Source organism: Malurus melanocephalus, unplaced genomic scaffold (assembly GCF_030028575.1).
Source record: "Malurus melanocephalus ecotype Western Australia unplaced genomic scaffold, MMel_1.1 scaffold_137, whole genome shotgun sequence".
NCBI lineage: Eukaryota > Metazoa > Chordata > Aves > Passeriformes > Maluridae > Malurus > Malurus melanocephalus.
The window spans coordinates 550,551-572,647 of NW_026623369.1; the positions used below are offsets into that span (position 1 = coordinate 550,551).

General features: G+C 41.6%; 1 protein-coding gene across 3 annotated transcripts in view; it reads left to right on the plus strand.

Annotated features, from left to right (window-relative positions):
* The window catches only part of ACTA2 (actin alpha 2, smooth muscle), a 27,212-nt gene extending 5,605 nt beyond the window's left edge, over window positions 1-21,607 (plus strand). Inside the window, exons 1-9 of one of the 3 annotated variants that reach the window (XM_057370970.1) lie at window positions 3,304-3,365; window positions 14,881-15,051; window positions 16,721-16,849; window positions 18,171-18,281; window positions 18,750-18,834; window positions 18,918-19,079; window positions 19,300-19,491; window positions 20,396-20,577; window positions 21,343-21,607. In XM_057370970.1, the coding sequence (XP_057226953.1) occupies window positions 14,923-15,051; window positions 16,721-16,849; window positions 18,171-18,281; window positions 18,750-18,834; window positions 18,918-19,079; window positions 19,300-19,491; window positions 20,396-20,577; window positions 21,343-21,486 (1,134 nt within the window). In that variant the 5' untranslated portion in view covers window positions 3,304-3,365; window positions 14,881-14,922 and the 3' untranslated portion in view covers window positions 21,487-21,607. Of the gene's footprint in view, window positions 1-3,303; window positions 3,366-12,259; window positions 12,318-14,880; window positions 15,052-16,720; window positions 16,850-18,170; window positions 18,282-18,749; window positions 18,835-18,917; window positions 19,080-19,299; window positions 19,492-20,395; window positions 20,578-21,342 lie in introns of those variants that run through there. The other 2 variants (XM_057370967.1, XM_057370968.1) reach the window with 2 other exon arrangements.
* The last annotated feature ends 490 nt before the right edge of the window (window positions 21,608-22,097 follow it).

The following is a 22,097-nucleotide window of genomic DNA, read 5'->3' on the forward strand; positions in this document are numbered from 1 at the left end:
TTTTTTTTAATATTTAACTTAGATTAGCTTTGGTACATTGGTATTCTTTAGCATTTCTTTTGTTCTAAGATTGGGCAATTAGTTTAATGTACTATAACTTAACTAAAGTAATTCCATTACACTTAAATTCTCCTTTGGCCTAAAATACACATTAGAAGATCATTGTTGGTTTGGGKTTTTGTTTGTTTGTTTCAATTTTTGCCTTTTGTTTTTTTCTCTCCTGTTTTGCCTCTCACTTTCCTTATGTATGTTCAGAGTAACCAACCTACTTTTGACTTTTTGTTCAAGTACTGCAGTGAGTGATCCGTTACTCCTGCAGCTCAACTGYATCCCTTTCATTTTTGATTCAGACTTCTTCAAAAATGTGACTCTTATCTCAACTAACACTATCGGGAAATGATAAAGTGGCAYCAGTCTTTAAATAATCAGCTCTTAATAGAGTTTTGTGATTGTTTTATTATTTTCCAGGCCTTCTGTGATATATTAAAGCAGTTCCCTTGCTTCACCCACCAGCTGCACCCTTTGCCTTACGATCTCCTGGACCAGCAGAGATCTGTAACCATTGACTGTTTGTTGCAGTGTGGTATGGCCTGATTTTGACAACTGAAGGTTACCCTTCTCCCTTTGTTCATATAAACCACTATAAACYACTCACAATCACTCGGGTCTGTGGTGTAGTGAAAGGTTCTTGGTCAGATGATGTGGTATTAAAGTGCTGTGCTCACCCTGACACCCTGTTCTTCATGTGGAGAAGCTGATATGACAGCTCAGAAGAGTGAAAGTAGCGTGTGACCAGAGGAGTTTATGAAGACCCTGGGGGGATTTTTGTAAGGGGATCTGCCTGGTGTTGCATCAGACCACAGACCTGGGTGTTCTGGCATGCAATGTGTTTCTGTTAGAAGTAACAGTGACGTCATAGGCCTGCCTGTGGAGCTATAGATGCTACTGTTTATCTAAAAAAGGCCCCACACTAGCAAGAAAACAGAATGGAAACAAAAAACAGACTAGAGCAAAATAGAGTGGAAACTGAAACTCTAGCAAGTCCCTTGTCTTCTCTAGCAGTTCTCTGGAGAAGGTGATAAAGGAGACCTGGACATAGACCTTATCAYTCTAAAGRAAAATCGAAACAGACATGTGTCCTTTTTCCCATAATTCAGCTTGCTGACACAGCCCTGGATTCATGCTTTTGTTCAACAGACCCAGTTTGATGACGTCAATGCATTCTTCACAGCAGGGAAAAAAAATCATTTTTCAAACAAACTGAGCATTTCCTTAGACTGGGAAAGCAAATTGGCTGGACGCCTGGTGGCTCCTACAGCCAATCACTATAACCTTACCATAAATGTAGATGTGTTTCTGTCTTAGGGTTGATTATTGACTTTATTTTAGACGTGGGACCATCCTGTCCTGGTCTTCTGTGTGTGCACTGTACAAGGGARTGCTGAGATAGCGAATGCTGCACTATTTACCAGATATTTTGCACATTACATGGGGTCACTTAAAAATTGATTTTGTGACTTGATAGATTGCAAATGCATCTGTTTTAATTGTTTTGCAGAGCTCTGTCTCCATCCAGAYCTTGCAGCAGGCAGTTTTGCTTCAGAAACTGTCTGGTGAACATTTCTTTTTTTTTTTTCTAGTTAATTGATCTTAGTGGTTTTTTGGAGATGCTATTGCTAAGATTATGCTTTATACTTTCAAAGCTTGGTGTACAGCAAAYGCTGTCACATGTGTAATAGATCAACTGTGAAAGCTTTTGAGATAAMGTGCTAGGGATGTTGTATGTTCTCCAGAGGTGAGTGAGAAARTGTTCAAACCTTTTCTTTTAAGGTACTGCCTAGACAGAGCATTGCCGATTTAATTTTTGAGTTTCTTGCATTTGTGAGATAAATCCAAAGCTGAATCCTTGTAGTAAAGGATGAAAGAGGAAAGATCTGTAGAGAAAAGTCTGCAGTTAAAAGGTAAATRTCWGTAAAAGGAGATCTTTAGTTCTGCTTTTAACCCTTAATCTGAAGATGGCCATAACAGGTGCAYCAGATGGCTTCATTTCCCATGTTGAATAAGTGATGCTCAAAGAGCTGCCCTTCAAGGAAAACAATTCTTCATTATAATTTTAAAGTAAACTAAGACAAAGTTTATTAAATGTGGTAGTGAGGAGGAGAAAYTAAAGGAAACATTTTAAAGGACCTTAGTGCGCTGTAGTTTCCAAGATTGTAAGAAGTACTACGTCTGGCAGTGGAATTCAATTCCACTGTTTTGCTTTGCTCTGTCATGCTTCTCTTTCTGGGGTATCATCTGACAAGTGAGACTTGCATGCTTACATGAAAGCAGTGCCTTGTGGCTGAGACTCCAAACTCTCTTGTTTTGGTTTCTTTTGATATCACTTAACCTTTGAAATTGTTTGGGGGTGGGGAAGACACGACAGTGATGTGAAMAGTCTTATCCCTCCCACTGACATCTCAGATGCAGTTTGGCATCCGCTGTGACATCAAACGCTCTTCAGAGCCAGAACAGGATGCAGTGATCTTGCTCTGAATGTTTGTCTCCTGGGTGCTCCTGGTGTTTGTCCCTGCTGTGTGCTTGTAAGCAGGACTTGTGCTTCGGATGGATGTACAGCAGCTAAATCCTGGTAGAGAGGGGCTGCTGTGGTAGGAACAAAGTTTGGAGGTCAGGGAATTTTCACTGTTCCCTACCTTCRTCTACTCCCCCACTTCTACCACACATTTGCACAAACAGAAGAGAGGCCTGTGTAGCTCATGAAGCTGCAGGAGTGAGTCATATCTTCTCTACTCAGCTGCACAGATCACTGCAGGGAAAGGCTTTACGAGCTGTAGCAAATGAATTGAGTATGTGGTACAGACGGATTTGTATTTCTGTGAAAATGCAGCTGATAGTTTTCTGTCGATGGTTCTCATCAGCAATTAAATGATGTGCTTAGACAGCTGTGCCTCTCTAAGAGTGGCCATAACAAGGATACAGTAATGTTGGCTGGCTGAAGCAGTCTGTTAAATTCACAGAAAGACATCAGTGTTATTTTTCAGCTGAATAATTTCTCAGACTCTTATTGGAAGCYGTCTTTTGAAGGAGGCATCCCTGCCACACCGCACAGTAGCTGCCTCTCCTGCTATCAGCCAGCTCTGAATGGAAGACTGGATGAGGGATTGAAGAGGGATGGATAGCAGAACATGCATTTCTGGTTCCCTGGGATGGGCAGGAGAGTTTAGTGCTAATGCAGGCCACGGCTTTAAAAGCCACAGGTTTCCTGGGGAGGCTCAGAAACATCCCTGCCTGGAGGCAGCCAGCTGAGAGGAGAGCAGTTCCTCAGATTCGTGTGAGAAATGAAGAGGAACTCATATGCTTCTGCTGTAAGTGGAGAGAAATTATTTTACCTTCTGGAAGCAGGGGTTTTGGACTGAATTCTCAGCTTTCATTGATTTACTTCAGTGAGCTGTGATTTTACTTGAGATCAGTGGTAATTTYGATATTGCCTTGACTGAAGCTAAGATTTCACTACGCATACATAAAGAAGGAAATGTTATATGAGTATCTGGGGACCTCCCTCTCACTGGGAGGCAGGGCTGGCCACCAACCCCTTCTCCCTCAGCTCACTGAAGGTACAGCCTGGTCTGCCCTGCACTGGGCACGTGGCAGAGCCTGMGGAGTCACGGATTGGTGCAGTGACAGGCTGTTGGCCTTATTCCTTGCCCTCCCAGCTACTGCCCCACTATTCCTGASTGACCTGGTACAAACCCCACATTTTCTCTTCAGGGGGCCCACCTGAAAAACAGGATCTGACAAAAACAAGTTACAAAAGAATAGCTATAAATTATTAAAAGCGGGGTGATAAGGAATGTTTAGTCCCCCATGAAAACRGTAGCTTGTATTGTGTGTGCAGAGTAAAAGAACACAGATGTTCACCCTTTTTCCCAAGTGTGGCTGTCCCCTGTTCCTTCCAGCCCCTTTCCCTGAGGAGGCCTGGCCATTTGCAATGTGAGTGATGTTTGGTTTCTAAYACAATAAAATACTATAGCAACACTGTTTTATTTAAATGCAGTTCAGAAAAGGGGGATGTGTTTGTGCTGAAGATCTGCTAATTGCATCATTTTCTCCTTGTATTAAACAATGTGTTCATGCTGTGCAGTGCAGAGTAATCAGAGTGCAGGGAAATGATTTATAGTATATTGAAGAGGTCTGAGCATTTGACCTTGTAAATGAATTCCCAGACACAGCTAAATACAATGCAGTAAGTAACAGGCTCTAATTAGAAAGCTGGAAGAGTTGTACATAGTTCTGGTATCCTGATGTGGAAACCATCCAGGCATTTTCAGGATCCTTGTACAACAGTGTTTTGCAGCAGTGAAAGGAGTTACTATGCCTTCAGCAAGTTACTAGCAAGGAACTGAAAGAAAGAGAAACTCGGGAAGCACTTACAGGACTGGCTGTAACTGTAGAAAACTACAGAAACTGTAATTCTGAGACCTTGWCCTTTTTTTAGTGCTGTTACTGACTTGCAGGAAGAACAGAAACGGATCAAAAAGCTGTTGAGTTTGCAGAAATCTCCCACTGGCAGGTTAGAGCTGAGTCCTGACAGTTTYCATTGCCCACAGGACCAGTGGTACAATCATTGGTCCTGAATGGGCTGGAGTGAGGGAAAACTTTACAGAACKCTTGAGTTTTTCCATGTTTGAGGATGATGGTTGTGTTTGTTCCAGAATTATGTATCTAAGTTTTTCTTACAGTCATAAAAGGAAAAGAACAAAACTTTGTTCTTTGGCCTGAAAGGGAGTTGGAACAAACAGTTAAAGCTGGGCATGTAAAACAGATTTAGTGGAATAGAAAAAAAACGAAACCGTAAGTTTGATTGGAAAATGCTTTTACACTTTCAGAAAACCAGCTGAAGTTTTGAACAAAAATAGCATGTTTTCTGTACTTTTCCATAGTTCTTATGACTGCCTGTGAGAAAGAGGAAGAAGAAACTACCTTATATAACTAAGATGTGTCTGCAAAGCAAGGACCAAAAGCCTGCCTGCTTCAGTTTTCCTGTGAAACTTTAGCATTGTTTGGGGAGCAGTTTATAAACCGAATATGCTGGAGCATGAGAAAGCTGTGTGCTAAGTGACCAACGATCGTTAGCTGTCAGTCTCCTGGGGCACCACAGAGGTAACAGGAGGATCTTCCAGGCCCAAGCAGCAGCCAGGGARTATAGGAAGGTGTGACAGAGCAGGCTGACACTGCACATGGGACAGARGAGAGCAACACTGAAGTCCTGTCCCTCCTGCAAGCTGCAGTGAGTTAGGCACCTCCTTCCTGGGTGTTTGTTTGTACCTTGTTTTCACCAGCCAAAATGACATTCAGCAAAAGCGCCATGGGGGGATGGGGTAGGAATCCTTTTGCACAGGTCWCAGAGGCAAAGACCCTTCTCAAAGCTTCATATTATAAACAGGATTCTGTAGGAGAGGACTCTGGTTTATCTTAGATCTATACTGTAGGTTGTAGCAAGTTATAAAAACACATAGATGCTCACACATTTTATCTGTGCTATATTTCTGTAACTTATGTGATTGTTCAGATCACTGATAAAGSCATTGAGGTGTGTAGCCAGTGGTGGGTCCCACAGAATCCCACCCACTCAGCAGTGATTTCCCTGCCCTGCTGTGCCGTGAGCCTTCAGCTTCAAAGGCAGTTCTCATGCTACTCTGCCAGATGTCGGATGTGCATTTGCTTTCTTTTCATATTTTCAAATGTAAAGGGCTTTTACAGCTATGTTTATAATATTTCTCAAAAAAAAATTTACAAGTCATTTTCATACAGCCTTATTCTCAGTGTTTATTATATTATCTCCTTTTATTTTCTGTTATCTGAATTCTATATTGGCAGCTGTGATAGACTGAGTTAGGGTTGTGCGTTCATCTGGCAAGTTTGTAATTAGCCACTTTTTGCAATTACATGCTTGRAATTTTTGTTAAACTGCCCTTCCTCCTGGGGAAAACCCCTCAAGTGTTTTTAAGGGCTAATTAAAGTAAGTGTTGATTTTTCTGGAGGCRCTTTGCCCTGTCCTTTGGAACACCTGTGTGGTTGCAGGCCATTCATGGCTGCTGCAATGTCCATGCCCAATAATTGATGGCTCTTTTAGCATCCTCTTGCAGTAGAGTTGAAATCAAAACAGACCCAAACAGTTTTGCAAACTTTTGAATTGACTTCTGACCTTTTTTCTGGTACAGCAAATGCACGTGTACTAAATATTTTTGCATTTGCTACATTGTTTTTTACTTTTGCATGTAACAGCATACACTTTCATATAATGGCATGCCAGTTTCAAAAGTAGGTTTCCTTTTTATCTGAAGGTATTTTTAAAAGTATGTGTTCACTTAGTCACARAGGTGGCAGATTTCCCCTTGTATATTCTGTACATTCTTTGGTTTGTTGCCAGGTAACGCTYATTCCTTCACTGTTACTTGGTGTTTTTTGTGTAGGTTAAAAAAAAAAAAGTTCAGCTGCTCTCTCAGCTGTTTGTAGGTTGTGCTGAGTGACTCATACAGAAGACAAGGAAGTTGCAGTGGGGTTACATCTCCAGCCCAGCWGTGACACTGAACCTCTGAGTGCTCTGAGCCAGGAGAAAGGAGACCAGAGCTGGGCCTTTTGGAGAGCCAGGTACTGCCATGGTGACATTTGCGGTGAGAGTGATTCTATAGTTTGCCGCCATCCAGAGTGTAAGGGCAAAGAAGCTCTGTTGATCATCAAAAATAAAACTCAGGCGTTACAACAAATTATTGAATTTGCCAGTGAAAGAAATTGCCTTGTAGAGGCCCTTTTCCTCATGGCTTGCTGGAGTGGCAGCCAAATTGGCTGATACAGGCACCGAGCTGGGATATAAACAAGCATTCAGAGTCCACAGGTTCAATCTGTAACCAGTAGCTCCATGAAACTCACTTCCAGTAAGTTTCTCTCATGGGAACTGTCTGATTTCTCATAATGTGCAAGCTCACCTGGGAATCTTGCTCTTGGGGAGATAATAAYGGGACAAACACTTGCACAAATGTGGGAACTCGTGTTCTTATTGCTGTCAGTCTGGAAATGTGTTGGTTGGGGAGCTCAGAAGTCACTGTGCAGGAACGACCCCTGCGCTCTGCTTGTCCCACRCACAATCTGTGCAGGTCTGACTTCCTGACAGGACTTGTTTTCCACAGTGATGTGGTGGGAAGATGCCATTTACATTTTGACAAGCTTGGGTAGTGTGTTACTGCAGAGATTCTAATCATCTAGAGGAATCTGGCTCTTGAGAGATGTTCCAATGTAACCTTATTGTAAATTTGGACAGACATATCAGCATGGACTGTGAATAAGCTGCTGATAATTTGCACACWGTGGGTCAGATCTCTGCCCTGGCCAGAGGCCTGAGGGTTTGTCCAGGATCTCTGCTGCATTTGCAGCACTTGGTATAGACAGTGTTCCTTTGACTATGCTACTGATGTATTTGATGTTTCCTTTGTAAGACTGTGTATCTCTACACCAGCTGGAATGTGACCTATGGGTGATGTCTTGCAGACAGTAAGTAAACTTTATTTCTACAAGACAAAAAAAAAAAAAAGAAAAAATATGCAGGGCATTCAAAACTATGTGTTTAAACTAATTTAACTATTAAAGCAAATTTATGAAGGAAAAATATGAAATATATCTGCATCTGTTATGCATGAGGATAYGGGTACATAGTCCTGTCTCAAGAAATCTTTCTCCTGCACATAAGGAAGGAAAAAGAATATAGAAARAAAATTGCCACTGTAGGCAACCCATTTTTTTTTCCAGGCATCTGCTATCAGGAAATCTCAGAGACAGGATACTGAGCTATAAGGATATCAGCCTGACCCAGCAGGACTTGTGCTTATGTGTTTATTTATCTAAGAAGGATGATGAGGGAGACATTATCTCATTTTTGCTTTGAATATGTTCCTTTGATTTTGAATGAAGGATAATTTTACCACATTACCATGGAGGAGGATACCCTTGTCAAGAGGAAGAAGGAAAGTTTTGAAATAATATTCTTCATCAGCCCGCCTAGGAGGCACAGATGGGMAACACTGGCTCTTCTAGCTCGTGAAAAGCACTGACAAAACTATTTTCCAAACCTTTTAGCTTGAAAACTGCCCTAGTTGAAAATGATTAGAGCAATTTTGTCATAGTTGTAAGAGAGAGACCAGTGCAAGAGCCTGACAATCACAGAGAAAGCTAATCTATGGGTCTGACAGTTTATGGTTAATCTGACACTTTACAGATGCTTACTGTGTGACAGCTGCAATGAATCAGGTTATTAGAGCGACTTTCTGCTCCCTAATGCTTATTTATCCCTGTCTTTCTCAAAATAGGGGGCAGGGATGTGTAAAGCCTATCAATGAGATAGAGGAGAAGGCCTGAAGCCAGACAAACCAAAACATTTAGAGATTCTGCTAATGTTACGAAGATGAAAGGAATCCCCAAATAAAAAGGAGCCAGAGACATATTTAGCAGAGCCTCATTCCTAAACAGCCAATTGGATGGAGGCAGGAAGGTCTCCACACACATCTCAGAAAGTTGTTTTCCCTTATAAAGTAAAGCAAAGGGGTTACTTTATTCACAGTCCTCTATAGACTGGGATAAGCTGCAGCTTCTGTCCTCCTTTACCAAAAAAGTATGGCATCTACAYGCTGGTGCTGGGCCTCGGAGCTGGCATTCTTCAGGCCAGCTGGAGCCCATTTCCTGGCCATGGTTGGCTCTACAGCTCCTGCTGCTGTGGAATACCAGCCACATKTTGTGTCCAAATGGCAACCCAAAGTTACTGAAAAAAAATGGACTTAAGGAAGGTGTAGCTAAGAGTTTCCATTGATATGTTGAAAAATGTTTGAAATCAATAGGAGTGTTCCCAAAGTGCATTGGAGCTTTGCTAGTATCTCTTCTAAGAGATTGGGGGAAACATACTGAAGAGAGAGAAAAAATTAATTTGTCCTCTTTTCCTTTCTGTGATTGCACTTGATACATACTCCTGTGATGCAGATTGCAAAAARGGTTTAGCATGGAAAAGCAAAGAAGATCTCAGGGGAAGTTAAATAAAACCCTAGGTTTTGGCTATGGATACGAGGAAAGAACAAGAATCTTGGGGTATAGACACACCAGGAAAATTGTACTGTGTAACTTCTGTAAAAATAAGTGGGATAAGGACTTAAAGATCGCCAGCAGAAACTGGTGATGGAAGTGGCCTCCAGAGGGAAAGCTAAACTACTTTCAGGAATGGTGTTGTGTTCTGTTTCTTGAAAAACAAACAAAACCCCAAAAGCCCCACATCATATATATCTATATCTATMKMTYTATCTATCTATACACATCTATATATATTTGGGCTAAGCTCCTCTTTGWCCATAGTTGCAGAGGAGTCTTCAGAGATTTGATCCCCAGCATTTAGGYTTGATTCTCAGAAGACCTTTTCTATTCAGTACTCTTCAGGCTGTCATTCGTGTCTCATGCYGAGTACATTCTCCCCTCTCCCCCTGCCTCTCTGGCAATGACCTAAGTAGCTGAGAAGAAAGGTATAAGACACCAATGCCATTTTTTCCACATGAGCTTTTATGTATAGAAATACCTATGTGATCATGACTTCAGCATGCAGTCACTAAAAAGAAAAGAAATTCTTTTATTCTATAATGTCCCTGAAGCGGGACTGACCTAATTTCCTTGCATAGTTTCACCTGTTTGCCTTCCTTCCTTCCTGCCCCAGCACTTTCCATGCGGTCCCAGTGCAGAGACAAGCTGTCTGCTGAGCACTGCCCTTCATTGTGCTCTGGAGCTGTGGCTGGGCAGCACCTCTGCATTTTCCCTGTGCTGTTTCTGTGTGTCCATTCAYGACCGCTCAGTCAGACTCTGGGCTCACTTTTTTCTTCTAGTGTGTCTGTGCCTGTCTCTTGCAAATATCCTTTCTGTGGCAGTCCTTCCAAAAACCCAGTGCTTACTCTGTATCACCATATGAACGCTCTGAGTGAGACATTGTGTCAGCCATATCCTTTTACGASCACCCTGAAATCTCTGGTGCCCAGAGCAGGGAAGGTGATGTGTGATCCCCACCCAAATTCGAGCCATTCCTCAAAGCAGCCAAGGGCGGCTGCTGCCATCATTGCCACCAGCAGTAATTGTGGTGTGCACCAGGAGAAGGTCACAGATATCATGATGAAGCTTCACAGAGGCACAAGCCTCTGATGTCAGCGTGGCCACTGTCTCCTYAATGCTCACAGAGCCTTTTGTAGACAACTGTTGCTTCCTATTCTATCTACGCTGAGCAGTGTGGATGATGTACCAGTCCTGYTGAAGGGTTCTTTACTTGGCTCTGCAGTCTCACAGGTGCTTTACCTGCCATACCACAATCACCACTAAGTTTTTTTTGGAGTGTGAACTTCTGCTCAGTAAGGCAAAAAGTTTTGATAGTTTTGAATCTTTGTCCCAGTCTTGGTATTTTCAAGGTATTTCAAGGATGATGTTTCTGAAAACCTTGGATTGTGTTTCTTCTGATCTGGAAGGTAATTGATGTTTGTATCAAAATCGGACATGATGCTGCAATGAAGGGTTCTGCTGTGTGAAATTCTCCTTCCCCTTGACCAAAGTGCCCTGGTCTAATACCATATGTTCAATGTGAGCTATGCACATTTTCTCAGCTATGCTATTGAGTGTTGTTTGAAAACAAAGAATTTGGCTTTGGCTATCCGTTGAATGTTAGTTGGAGATATGAAAAAAGGGCCTGTTTAGATCCTCAGTTTTAGGTTGCTTACCTTGATGAGTCTTTTTCTTTTTTTTTTTTCCCCTTTTAAAAACCCAAAAATCTCTGTCTTTTGCCCTGATGATAGAAATAGAATAATAAATAGCTTTTGCATGGCTCATGTTCCAACACTTGTTAGCTTCTGTTTCTGACTCTCCAAGGAAGTTACATTCCTTAAAAGTTCCTTTCCTTAAAAGTTAAATTCCTCTTGGTGTTCAATCCATAATTCTGCCTATYTGCTATCTCTACTAGTGGCTTATTCCTTAAATTTTCACATCAGAAAARCTTTCACTGTGGTTTTATGGGAGGTTTTCTTGCATGAAAGCTACTCCATTAGGCAGCAAGCACTCCATAAACAAACATACTATGCCTCTCCCGTGCAACAAAACTCACAAAGCAAGGATCTCATTTGGATTATCACATCTCTCTTGGCTTGTGTGCTTGCAGCACTTTTGAATTTCTGAAGTTTAATTTTGGAGTTAAGAGATGTGTTTCTGGTCTTTTGTACAAACTTAATGATAGAATATTGGTGGCAGTGAAAGGGCTGCCTCACTAGAATTAGTCTGTCCAGAGAACAATTTGTTACAGCTGTGGAAATCCAGGCCTGTGCTGATAATAACTTGTACAGTGAGAACTGCTCCTTTCTTTGCTAAAAATGTGTTCTGTGGAAAAGCTTGCTGGGGTTATAAAATACAACAACTTTGTTATGAATAATTTGGGATGTGAGTTTATGACAGTCCAACCTTGTGGCCATCAGTGGAGCAGCACTAGGGCAAACTCGGCCTGCAGGTCCTAGGGCTGGAAAATAAGCTGTCAGAGGAACAGAATGGATTCTAACCCATTGCAATCCAGAGGGGATCATAACAATCTTTTAACTGAATATTTTCACAACCTTCAATGACTTCTTTGTGAATCTTATACGATAGGCGGTATTTTTTTACTACCCTTAAGCCTGTGGGCAATATTTAGTATACAAGAAAAATGCCAAGCTTGTAAAGAGACTTTGTAGAAAAGTTGAATAGCTGTTTATTTGGCCAGAAATTTTTATTCATTGTTTTTATCAAAATCTTTGATGAGAGCAATGTGTTTCTTTAAAAACACCTTCCCTGTTATAAATTACTTCTCTTCCAATTTCTCATTCTGCTTCTTGGATGTTACTGTGAAGTCCCGAACCTCTCTTGTTTGAACACATGATCCTCCTGCCAGAGGATRTCTATTGTGGGCACACTCTCTCTATGTTTTAGCAACTCTCCTGAAGTTTTAAAGTGTTTATCTTACACAGCTGAAAGTCTCCTCCTGTTTCATGAGCTCTGCACTGGAATGCAGTGGAAGAGACCCAGGGCCYGTGGCCACCCAGATTAGAGTTTTTTGTATTAAGGTCCCTATATGGTTYTGTTAGAGACTTCGGGTCTGTCTCTGCCTGTCTCTGCTCCTTGTTTGGGAGGCTAGTGGGAGGAGAAGAGCTGAAGGGGCTATAAAACCTCTGGGGTTTCAGATACAGAGTGTACCACCCCAGAGCAGCCATCCCCAGCCAAGCGCTGTCAGGGTAAGTGGCACGGAACCAATGGCATGATTTACACATTGCTGGAGGACTGCAATTAAATAATGTCAAATGGAAGCTGTTCAGGAGGATGTATTGCTGTGYTTTAGTTTGCTTCAGAAACTTACTGTTAGAATTGAGTTGACAAAATACTTGTAGTATCTATACTGAGTTGTCTTTATTTTATGTTCTGAAAGGGGAAGAAAAGTTCTACCCTAATAATTTTGCTGATTCTGCTACCAGCACTTCAGCAATTGTGTAAAGAAATGGTTTGTGTAATGCCACTGCTGGAATTACAGCTATATTCTGGTTTAAATGAGCCTGTGTGACATTGGGGTGTTAGTTTGGGACAGAACAGAGCCTCTGATGGGGTATGTAGTCGAGTTTCATAGCAGATTTGCTTCAGTGCTTTTAATCTAGGGTAAGGTGTAAGAGTGCTTCGGGGAATGTGACTGTAACAAGAGCTAGAGAAGTATGCAAATGAGCAGTGTCTAATAGGATGAAATGAGGATGAATGTGTATTCATCCTTGTCTCTMTGTATATGAAACCACTGTTGTGTAAAATGCCAAACATTTCATTAAGGAAYAGGCTACACACAGTACTTCTTGTGGAACTGGAGTTCTCTCAATAATTTGTTGTGGAGATTGGTGAGGTGATTGATTATATTTACATGTAAAGCAGGGAGAAGAAAGAGGTTAAAGACTRTACTGTTTACTTGGGAGAAAAATTTGCTTTCTTCCACAGTGCTCAGTGACTGCTGAGCTCTAAGAGCTCTTTGCTGCTCTAAGAGCTTGCTACTGCCTGCCATGGCAGTCCTGAGCTGTAACTCATTGGCTGGTAGCAGAGCCRTCTGTCTGATTTTTCAACTTTTTGTGCTTTATTACTAAATATGGTTTTCATTTAGAGTCCACTAAGCTCAGAAATGTAGCCTTTCCTGCCCCCTTCTTTCCCCTCCCCCAAGTGATTTTTGGCATTGCATTAGCTGCATTGGTTTGTGCAACCCCCCTGACCTCAAACGCTGTTCCAAAAACAGACGGCTGAAAAGCCTATTTCCTAATTAGGAAATGGTTTGTCCAAACCAGTCTGTTCATTCATACAACTGTTAGATAACAGTTGTACTCCATTCAGTCAATATTTTAATATAAAGAGCCTGTTTCCCCAGGAGTTTAATAAATGAAGAGATTACAGCCTACTTTCCTCTCCCAATTATAATGATAAAATATCTGGAATGCAAAGCTAGGATTTCCCTATCCCTGTCTTCTCCCGGGAGCTCTGCCCACGCAGCCTGCAGGAGCAGGGATGCAGCCATGTCTTGTGGCTCCCTGGCTGGGGAGTGACAGAGCTTCTCAAATGAAGGATTTGGGAGAGCTGTCAGTGCTCGTTCCATTGCAGAGGCGAAACAGATTGTGGCCTCCCTTGCTCATTGGCCATGGCTCTTGCTGACCCCATTCTCGTTTCTGCCTGCACTTCCAGTATTCCTGCAGCAGAAGGTTTGGAGCCTGCATGTGGAGCCAGCTGGTCCGTGGATGACAGCTGTCTCCTTTAGCTGTAACACACTGCAATTTGTTGAACTCTGCATGGAAGCCTGGACTCTGAGAGGGCCAAGTGATTCCCTACCACGCTATAAATTGTGAGCAAATAGTTCTTCTTGAGTCCTGGTATTCAGTGCTTGTTTCTGTAATTGACTTTAATACAAAGCCTTCAAAGCATTTTTATTRCCCATATTATCTGCCTGTTGCCAGAGGAAAAAAACAGTTTCTTTTTACTGAGCCAAGGAGCCAACATAAATTGTTCTGTCACTTTACAAATGCAGTTTATTAGCTGCTTTGAAATAATGATAGAGCAGAACATTATGGCCTGTTTTTAAAACACATACTGTCTCTGGCCTAATTTTAAAGGTGGGTTTATTTGTCTGAGTGATTAGGGAGAACTGGAAAAGGCTTGCTTTTTTCTTTTTTTCTCTTTTTAATTTGGGAATTTTCTACTTTTATAAAAGGTTAGATGTTAACTTAATTGGCCATCTTCACCCAGTGTGTCAATATCAGCATCAGGAAAACACCGGTACATGCATAGCATTTCATGTAGTTAGTTATTGGGGAGCYCAAGACTAGAAGGGGAAGTTGAAGTTCTCTTACCTTTCCCAGCTATCCACATGTCAGGGTGATAGAAAAGCAGGAGAAGCTGTGCTGAATTCAGTGCAAATGGATCTTTGTTTTTGCAGCTGTCAGTCCAGAGTTCTCTTTTATCTCCCTCCCCCAGCYGTGGATTTCTGTGACCAAATTTAGATAAACATTTGCTGCTCYCTCATCTCCCTGCCCGTGCCGCAGGGCTGGAAGTCTCCTCTGGAATTCCCTGGATAATCTCTAGTGCACACAGCCTTTGGCAGACATGGTTGAAACCTCTCACACTTTCAGAAGGAAGCTTGTTCCCTCCCACAGCCCTGCAGTCCCAGATTCCCAGAACAGGCCATGCCCCTCTGTACAGGTTCTGCTTCCATACAGCCAGGTGGCTCTGCTACCTGAATATGATTTTTGGTTTTGATTTAACCCTTCYCTGCTGTTTTCACAGGGCTGTTTTCTGTCTGAAGGCCAGTGGACACTGACRTAGAAGATGTGTGAGGAAGAGGACAGCACTGCCCTTGTTTGTGACAATGGGTCAGGGCTCTGCAAGGCCGGCTTTGCTGGAGACGATGCTCCAAGAGCAGTTTTCCCCTCCATTGTGGGTCGTCCCAGGCACCAGGTGATGATCTGCTTTGGTTGTTCCTTACTGGGCTTCTAGCAGGCTTTGCTGCCCTGTCCCCAGCTCTTCAGCCCAGGGCCATGTGTGTCTGGGGCTAATCCAGCCCTGTGTAACACAGTATTTCCAGGCAAAATCAGTCCAGCAGTGCACTCACCTTTGTCAGGGGAGGTCTCTTGCCTTGTGAAAGGAATACTTTTAAAATCTTTCACTCCATTCTATGCCATCTTTTCCCTGCAACTTAATTTTGAATCACCAGAGAACTTGGTGTGTAATACTAAAGAAACCCAATCAAAAAGTCAAATAAGCCCAACACAGGAACATCTGGAAATYCTGACTGCTCTTAAAGATGATGATAATAGATAATATGTGGAATACTRAAGGAGGAAGCAGAAGTTTTCAGTCAGCTTTCTCCTACCCTTTCTGACTTTAGCTGTTTCAGAAATGGCACCTGTCTAGGGTTGAGTTTCTTTCACTTTAAGGTTTATATTTGATGCATTTCACTATATTTTAATAGATTGCAAAATACATTTATTATCTGAGCTTTTAAATACAGAGAGTTTATGAGACGGATCATCATTAGGATGAACTAGAGCAACTTGGCTAGGTCACAATGARCTAATCCAAGTCATTAGCAGATTCACCTAATTGCTTCTATGTCACCCAAAGCCCTGGTGGAAAGAGACAAGCTCTTTGTAGGGTGTGGTACTTTACATATCCAGCAAATGCATTTCCAGTTCTCCAGGACTGGAGAAATACCTGCCTTTCATTATAGAAACTAGGACTGGAGGGCTAATTGRGGCCTCTGGGAATTACCATCATTTAAGAGGTGTATTTAAATGCCATCATCTGTAGCTAGTGTGAATGTTATTAACTGCTCAAAACCAAGCCACAGAGTTACAGTGGAAACAATACTGATTTCTAGAACCCGTCTTTCCTGATCATGTAGGACGGATCATCCCATCAAAATTTGCAAATCTGGGATGCCTGTTTTTAAGACGTAGAGATGCCAAGGTTTGGAATCTAATAAATAAGTTCTGATAGAAGTATTATGCACTCAAAGGATCCTGCTAAATACTGGTTTTTTTTYCCCATGATTTCTGACTTTAACATAGAGACTAGTGTACAAACAGAGTAGTTTCCAGCTTCTGATTCTTTAACCATTTCTACAACATGCATGAAGATACTTGTAAAGAAGCCCATACCAGTACATTTAAATTGTCCATCCCTAAATACAATGTTATAGCATTCAAAAAGAGAACTAAAAAATGTTGAARCTTAAGCTTTGGGAAATGTAAAGTGTGTATCATTCCATCTTGACCCTTAGCTGGCAAAATATCMCTTTCTACTTTTACTCCCTTTATTATTGTTTAGCAGACAGTTCATCCCTAAATAATAAGAAACATTAAAACAACTCAATTTTTACATTTTATCTTGATGCATTTAATATTGTTCTTTTTCTGTTTACTTAAACTCTAGTGGAAACATGAACACCAGAGATTTAATAACMAAACATTTAATATTAGCAATTTAAGAGCAACCCATAATTCTCCATTTGTTAGTATTGGTAAATTATGTGCAACTGGCCACTGGATTTATTTAACAGCTAATGTTCTGTCTGCTTTGTGACACTTCTCCCTGGGAGATTAACACAATTTGTATTGTTTCATAGGGTGTGATGGTTGGTATGGGTCAAAAAGACAGCTACGTGGGTGACGAGGCTCAAAGCAAGAGAGGAATCCTGACCCTGAAATACCCCATAGAGCACGGCATCATTACAAACTGGGATGACATGGAGAAGGTATTTTAGCTTTGAACAGTTGATGGGTATTACTGGTAAACGCAGCTACCGGAATCTAATGTTTACAGAATATCCACTGAATTTTAGATGAAAGTGTCATCTATCCAGTATGGTTCAATGAGAAATTTGTGAACAGCCAAGGTTAACATGCATCTAAATCTTGAGTATCACTAGGACTGCATCAAAATTGTAATTGTGAGTTCTTTTACTCCAGCCTGATCTTTGCTAGTTACTGAGAAGGGGTGGGGGAAAGAGAGGGGAAGAAAGAAGGAAAAAGAGCGCGTCAATTTTCTAGTAAAAAAAATGGAATTTAAGAAGGTATCTGTTTCTGCAAAAATGCAAAGCATATATATGATTCTGATGTGAAGGGCACTATTTATACACATACTTTTTAATGCTTGAAGGATTATCAATATTGCAGTGCAATGTATCTATTTCAGAGCCAGTATTTGGGTGAAAGATTTCCAGAATCATGCTTATAGTCATTGTTTGTACAGATGACACTATTTCTAAGGTTCTAAAATGGTATCTCCATTTAATGTTCTGTGAAAATGGGGCTCTTTGCAACAGTCAGTATATCACAACACACCTAAGTGTGTGAAGTCACACAGCACTGAATGMGTCTCCGTATTGTGGATTTTACTTGAAAGCAAAATCTTTTAGATACCAAACCAGTCCCTAATCACCACCAGCTTGAAAACAAGCTCAGCAAAACTCCTTGGCCTTCAGACTAAAGTCTCTGGTAGTTTTACTTCTTATCAGTGTATTAACCTCCATCCTGCAGCCCACTTGGCCTCAAGATTTTCACAGCTTGTAGGAACAAGTCATGTGGAGGTGATAAACACAAGTTGACTTTCAACCTCAAACACCATTTATCTTCATTTCTTTTTATTAATTCTTGGGCTGGCCTKTACAAACCAAAAGATGAGACTGTCAAGAGACCCATTATCTATTGAACTCTGTGTGTGTTCTCTGAGTTGTTCTGGAGCTGTTTCACTTTCAGTCACTACTGAAGCAGCACTGCTGGAACAAAGTGTGACCTGTTCTATCTCTTCTACTGAAAGAATAACATTCATTTCCATTAATTTATGTGTCCTTAAAGTAAGTTATGTATTACTGGTAGTAAAACCTGAGGTTAGGGCTTTTCTTTCTACAGTTTTTCTGGTAGGCTCTATGAAGGCAGTAAGAACAATTGTGTGAGAAACATCACCAGCCTGTATCCAGAGATGTAAGCTGAGTGCTRGAGCTCAGTACCTGTCTGGAAGTGATGCTGAGCTGCTGATTGATGGTGTTTCTTTCTYTTTGCTTCTCTCATTATCAGATCTGGCATCATTCCTTCTACAATGAGCTCCGGGTTGCACCTGAAGAACACCCGACTCTGCTGACTGAAGCACCGCTGAATCCCAAAGCCAACCGCGAGAAAATGACCCAGGTAAGCTCACACAAAAGCTGTGGGATAATCCAGCCTTTTCAWTCAACAGGATGTAATGTCACAATTTCAGTTTGTCATGCTGCCTAGCAGTCTGTCTCTCTCAGTTATGGAAGATGGAAAGTACATAGTGACCACCTGTCATATTCACTTATTATTACATATAGTTTAGAAGATGACTSTATCCACTTTGAACGTGAGTACTTCAGTCTGTCCAAACCTTATATCATCGTAGTCTGTTTTTATGGCCAGACCTATTAAAAAATTATCTATAACATGTGCATACAGGCCAAATACAGGGAGAKACCTCATAGGACAAATATTTTTGGATTTAGATTTTGTATTTTCCTTTCTTGTTTTTACCAACCATTGAGAAATATGAAAATCTTGTATTCTACCTCTCTTCCAGTAAACTGCTTCAACTAAGCTAAACCCCCTGGTGTTAAGACAATTATTTTAATTGCATTTCAGATTATGTTTGAGACGTTCAATGTGCCAGCCATGTATGTAGCTATTCAAGCCGTCCTGTCCCTCTATGCCTCTGGACGTACCACAGGTAGGCCTCGGGGGAACATGGCAGGGATGTGTGAAATAGTCTGTGGGTGTGATGGGGATGAATCGCGTGTTATCTCCTCCAAGGGATCGTGCTTGACTCCGGGGATGGTGTCACCCACAACGTGCCCATCTATGAAGGCTAYGCCCTGCCACACGCCATCATGCGCCTGGACCTGGCTGGCCGCGACCTCACAGACTACCTCATGAAAATCCTGACAGAGCGCGGCTACTCCTTCGTCACCACTGGTAAGGACATCCATGCCGTGTTCCCCCAAGCTGAGAGCTGTTCAAGTGCAGTGTTTCTACTGCCTTGAAGGACTCTCAGTGTTTCTGYAGTCGAACAGGCGTGAGAAAGACTCCAGCATGCAAGTCTATGGGGAGGGTGTTGGAGGATGAAAGGGAACAACCAGTCATTGTGTCTGGGTCCTTCCTGAAAGCCATTCTAAAGACTGAATCCTCTTCACAGCTGAGCGTGAAATTGTCCGTGACATCAAGGAAAAGCTGTGTTATGTGGCCCTGGACTTTGAAAATGAGATGGCCACTGCTGCATCTTCCTCTTCTCTGGAAAAGAGCTACGAGCTCCCTGATGGTCAGGTGATCACCATTGGAAAYGAGCGCTTTCGGTGCCCGGAGACCCTCTTCCAGCCATCTTTCATTGGTAGGCACAGGGACTGTCCTACCTTGGTGAACTGCACTTAAATACCAGCTCCCTACTTGCTTTTGATTGTGCTCCATTACTAACTCACCCAGACCTATACACAAGGGTGTCCTAGCACCCATTATAAAACAATCTTTTAGAACAGGACTATTAATACGGTGGGAAGAACTTCACGTTAAAGAATTAGGCAAAATGCTTTCCCGAAATAAACCCGCAGTGTTTATTCCTGCCTTCTGGCAYTGGGCCTCTGCCATTTTGCATGTTTGAATGTGCTTGCCAGGAGTGGGAAGAGGTGGGAGGAGCAGGCAGGCAGCAAGACCTACTTTTATTTTTCCAAGAGACTGCTCCAAATCCTGAATCCACGGTTCATCGCATTTTCGGAGCAAAGCCAAGATGATGCCATGCTMATCAGCATCCATGAAGGCAGATTTGCAACTAGGTCACACAGAAATCCAGTGTCAGTTCTGCCAACAGGCAGAATTTCARCTCAGAAATAAAGTCCTTGCATACCTAGAGGTATTAGGACATATTTTGACTGTTCTGTCTCTGAGTTGACTTAATTTAAAAAGAAAAAGAAAAAAAAAAGAGAGAAAAAAGAAAACAATTTCAAGACCATATAAGGAATTCTTAGGACAGTTGAGATTGCCTGCAAAAGCCAAGTGGAAACTTTACTATTCCACACTCCAAGCTTTCTTTTRAAGGAGGCAATGTTGTGTAATGGGGAGAGGAGGGCTGTAGACCAAGGAACTCTTAAGCAAATAACAAAATGACTTTCCAGATTTTCAAAGCTCTGAGACTGATGTCTCCCAAAGAGTCAGTATACTTCATGTTGCCAGTTCTGTGTTAACAATATTAATTCTCTGTATGGAGTTGCTTCCTCAGTGWTCTTCTGTACCTTCCCCAGGCATGGAGTCTGCTGGCATTCATGAAACTACTTACAACAGCATCATGAAATGCGACATAGACATCAGAAAGGATCTTTATGCCAACAATGTGCTGTCTGGAGGCACCACAATGTATCCGGGTATTGCAGACAGGATGCAGAAGGAAATAACTGCTCTGGCTCCTAGCACCATGAAGATCAAGGTATGCACGGTGCAATCATTTGTAGACTATGTGAGTTGATGTTTACAAAGTCCTGAAAGATCTAGTGAAACATGCAACACTTTACAAAGTAAATTACATCTGGATTATCTAGTAAATAATCACCACCTGGTAACTCTGGTGTTGGAAGACAAGACTCTGCTCTCATTTTGCTGTTCATGCTGAATTCTGCCAAATGCCCTAAAGTGGCCAAAGAACAGCATGGACCCAGCAGCATAAATTCTCCTCTGGGGCTGTGTGTGAGCTTCTTCAGCCCTTCTAATGATGTACATGGGAGAGGAAATGCTGGTTTTGTCTTCAGCTTGCAAGTTCAGAAAAGAAAGATACCCTGACAAACCAATCTTTCTTCTGCTGCTTCAAATCTTCCATTCTTTGCTTTACAAGCATTTTGTCAGCTATACCAATAGGAATACTCCRTAGGTCACTCATTTTTCAAGACTTCCTGGCCTGTCATTATATGTTTCCAGAACAATTATCTCACCTTTTCTCATATGTGGCCATGAGTACATGAATGCACCAGAGATAGGGGTCACTGAGAARGCTGAGTCAGGCAGACAATTTGAGGGTATAGATTTATATAACAAATTTTAAACTTTCCTTCTTGCAGCAGTGGATAGCTGTAATAGCACTAGCACATATATGCYGTGTTTTTGTTAACATYACATATCACTGCTTTAGYATTTTTRTATAAAAATGTATTTTATTCCCAGYAGACAGTTGTACTTAATGCTTTTATTTCTTAAACAGATCATTGCTCCTCCTGAACGCAAGTACTCGGTCTGGATTGGAGGTTCTATCCTTGCMTCCCTCTCTACTTTCCAGCAGATGTGGATCAGCAAACAGGAATACGATGAAGCTGGCCCATCCATTGTTCACCGCAAATGCTTTTAAATTGCTTTATCTTTACAGGTCTCCTTAGAGTGAATGTATTCAGGAAAATACATTCTTATAATTTCATTCCATAAATCCTTCATCGTWATTAACCTAATTAATTGGATACTGTGTATTTCTTCTTAAAATAAATTTTAAATACGCTATGAAATTGCTGCTCCTATTTAAAACAAAAACAAAAGCCAAGCCGTGCACGTGTGGAGATGCCATTGCAGCTGGCTTGAAGCTCCACCTTGTGACATGAATTTATTATTGCACTGTATTTGTCTTAACAGAAACGGTGGTACCTTTAGCTCAATGATACCAATCAGAAAATGCTCATCTATCAGGCTGCAAGTTCTCAAAGTTTAGCCTCCGAAGATATTKTAATCTGCAAACAGAACCAGTCATGATTTTTAAAAAGTTCTGGGCAGTACCAAAGGAGCACAGCATCTGTTCAATATCAGGATGCAAAGTAGCATGCCCATGCTCATCTACTCTATCCAGAAGTATTCTCTATCCACACCACTTCTTCCTCCACAGCTGTCATGCTGGAAAAGCTAATTTCTTACAGTGCATGGCCCAGATGTGTACGATGTGTGCCACATTTCTATGTTTTCTTGAAAGAAASA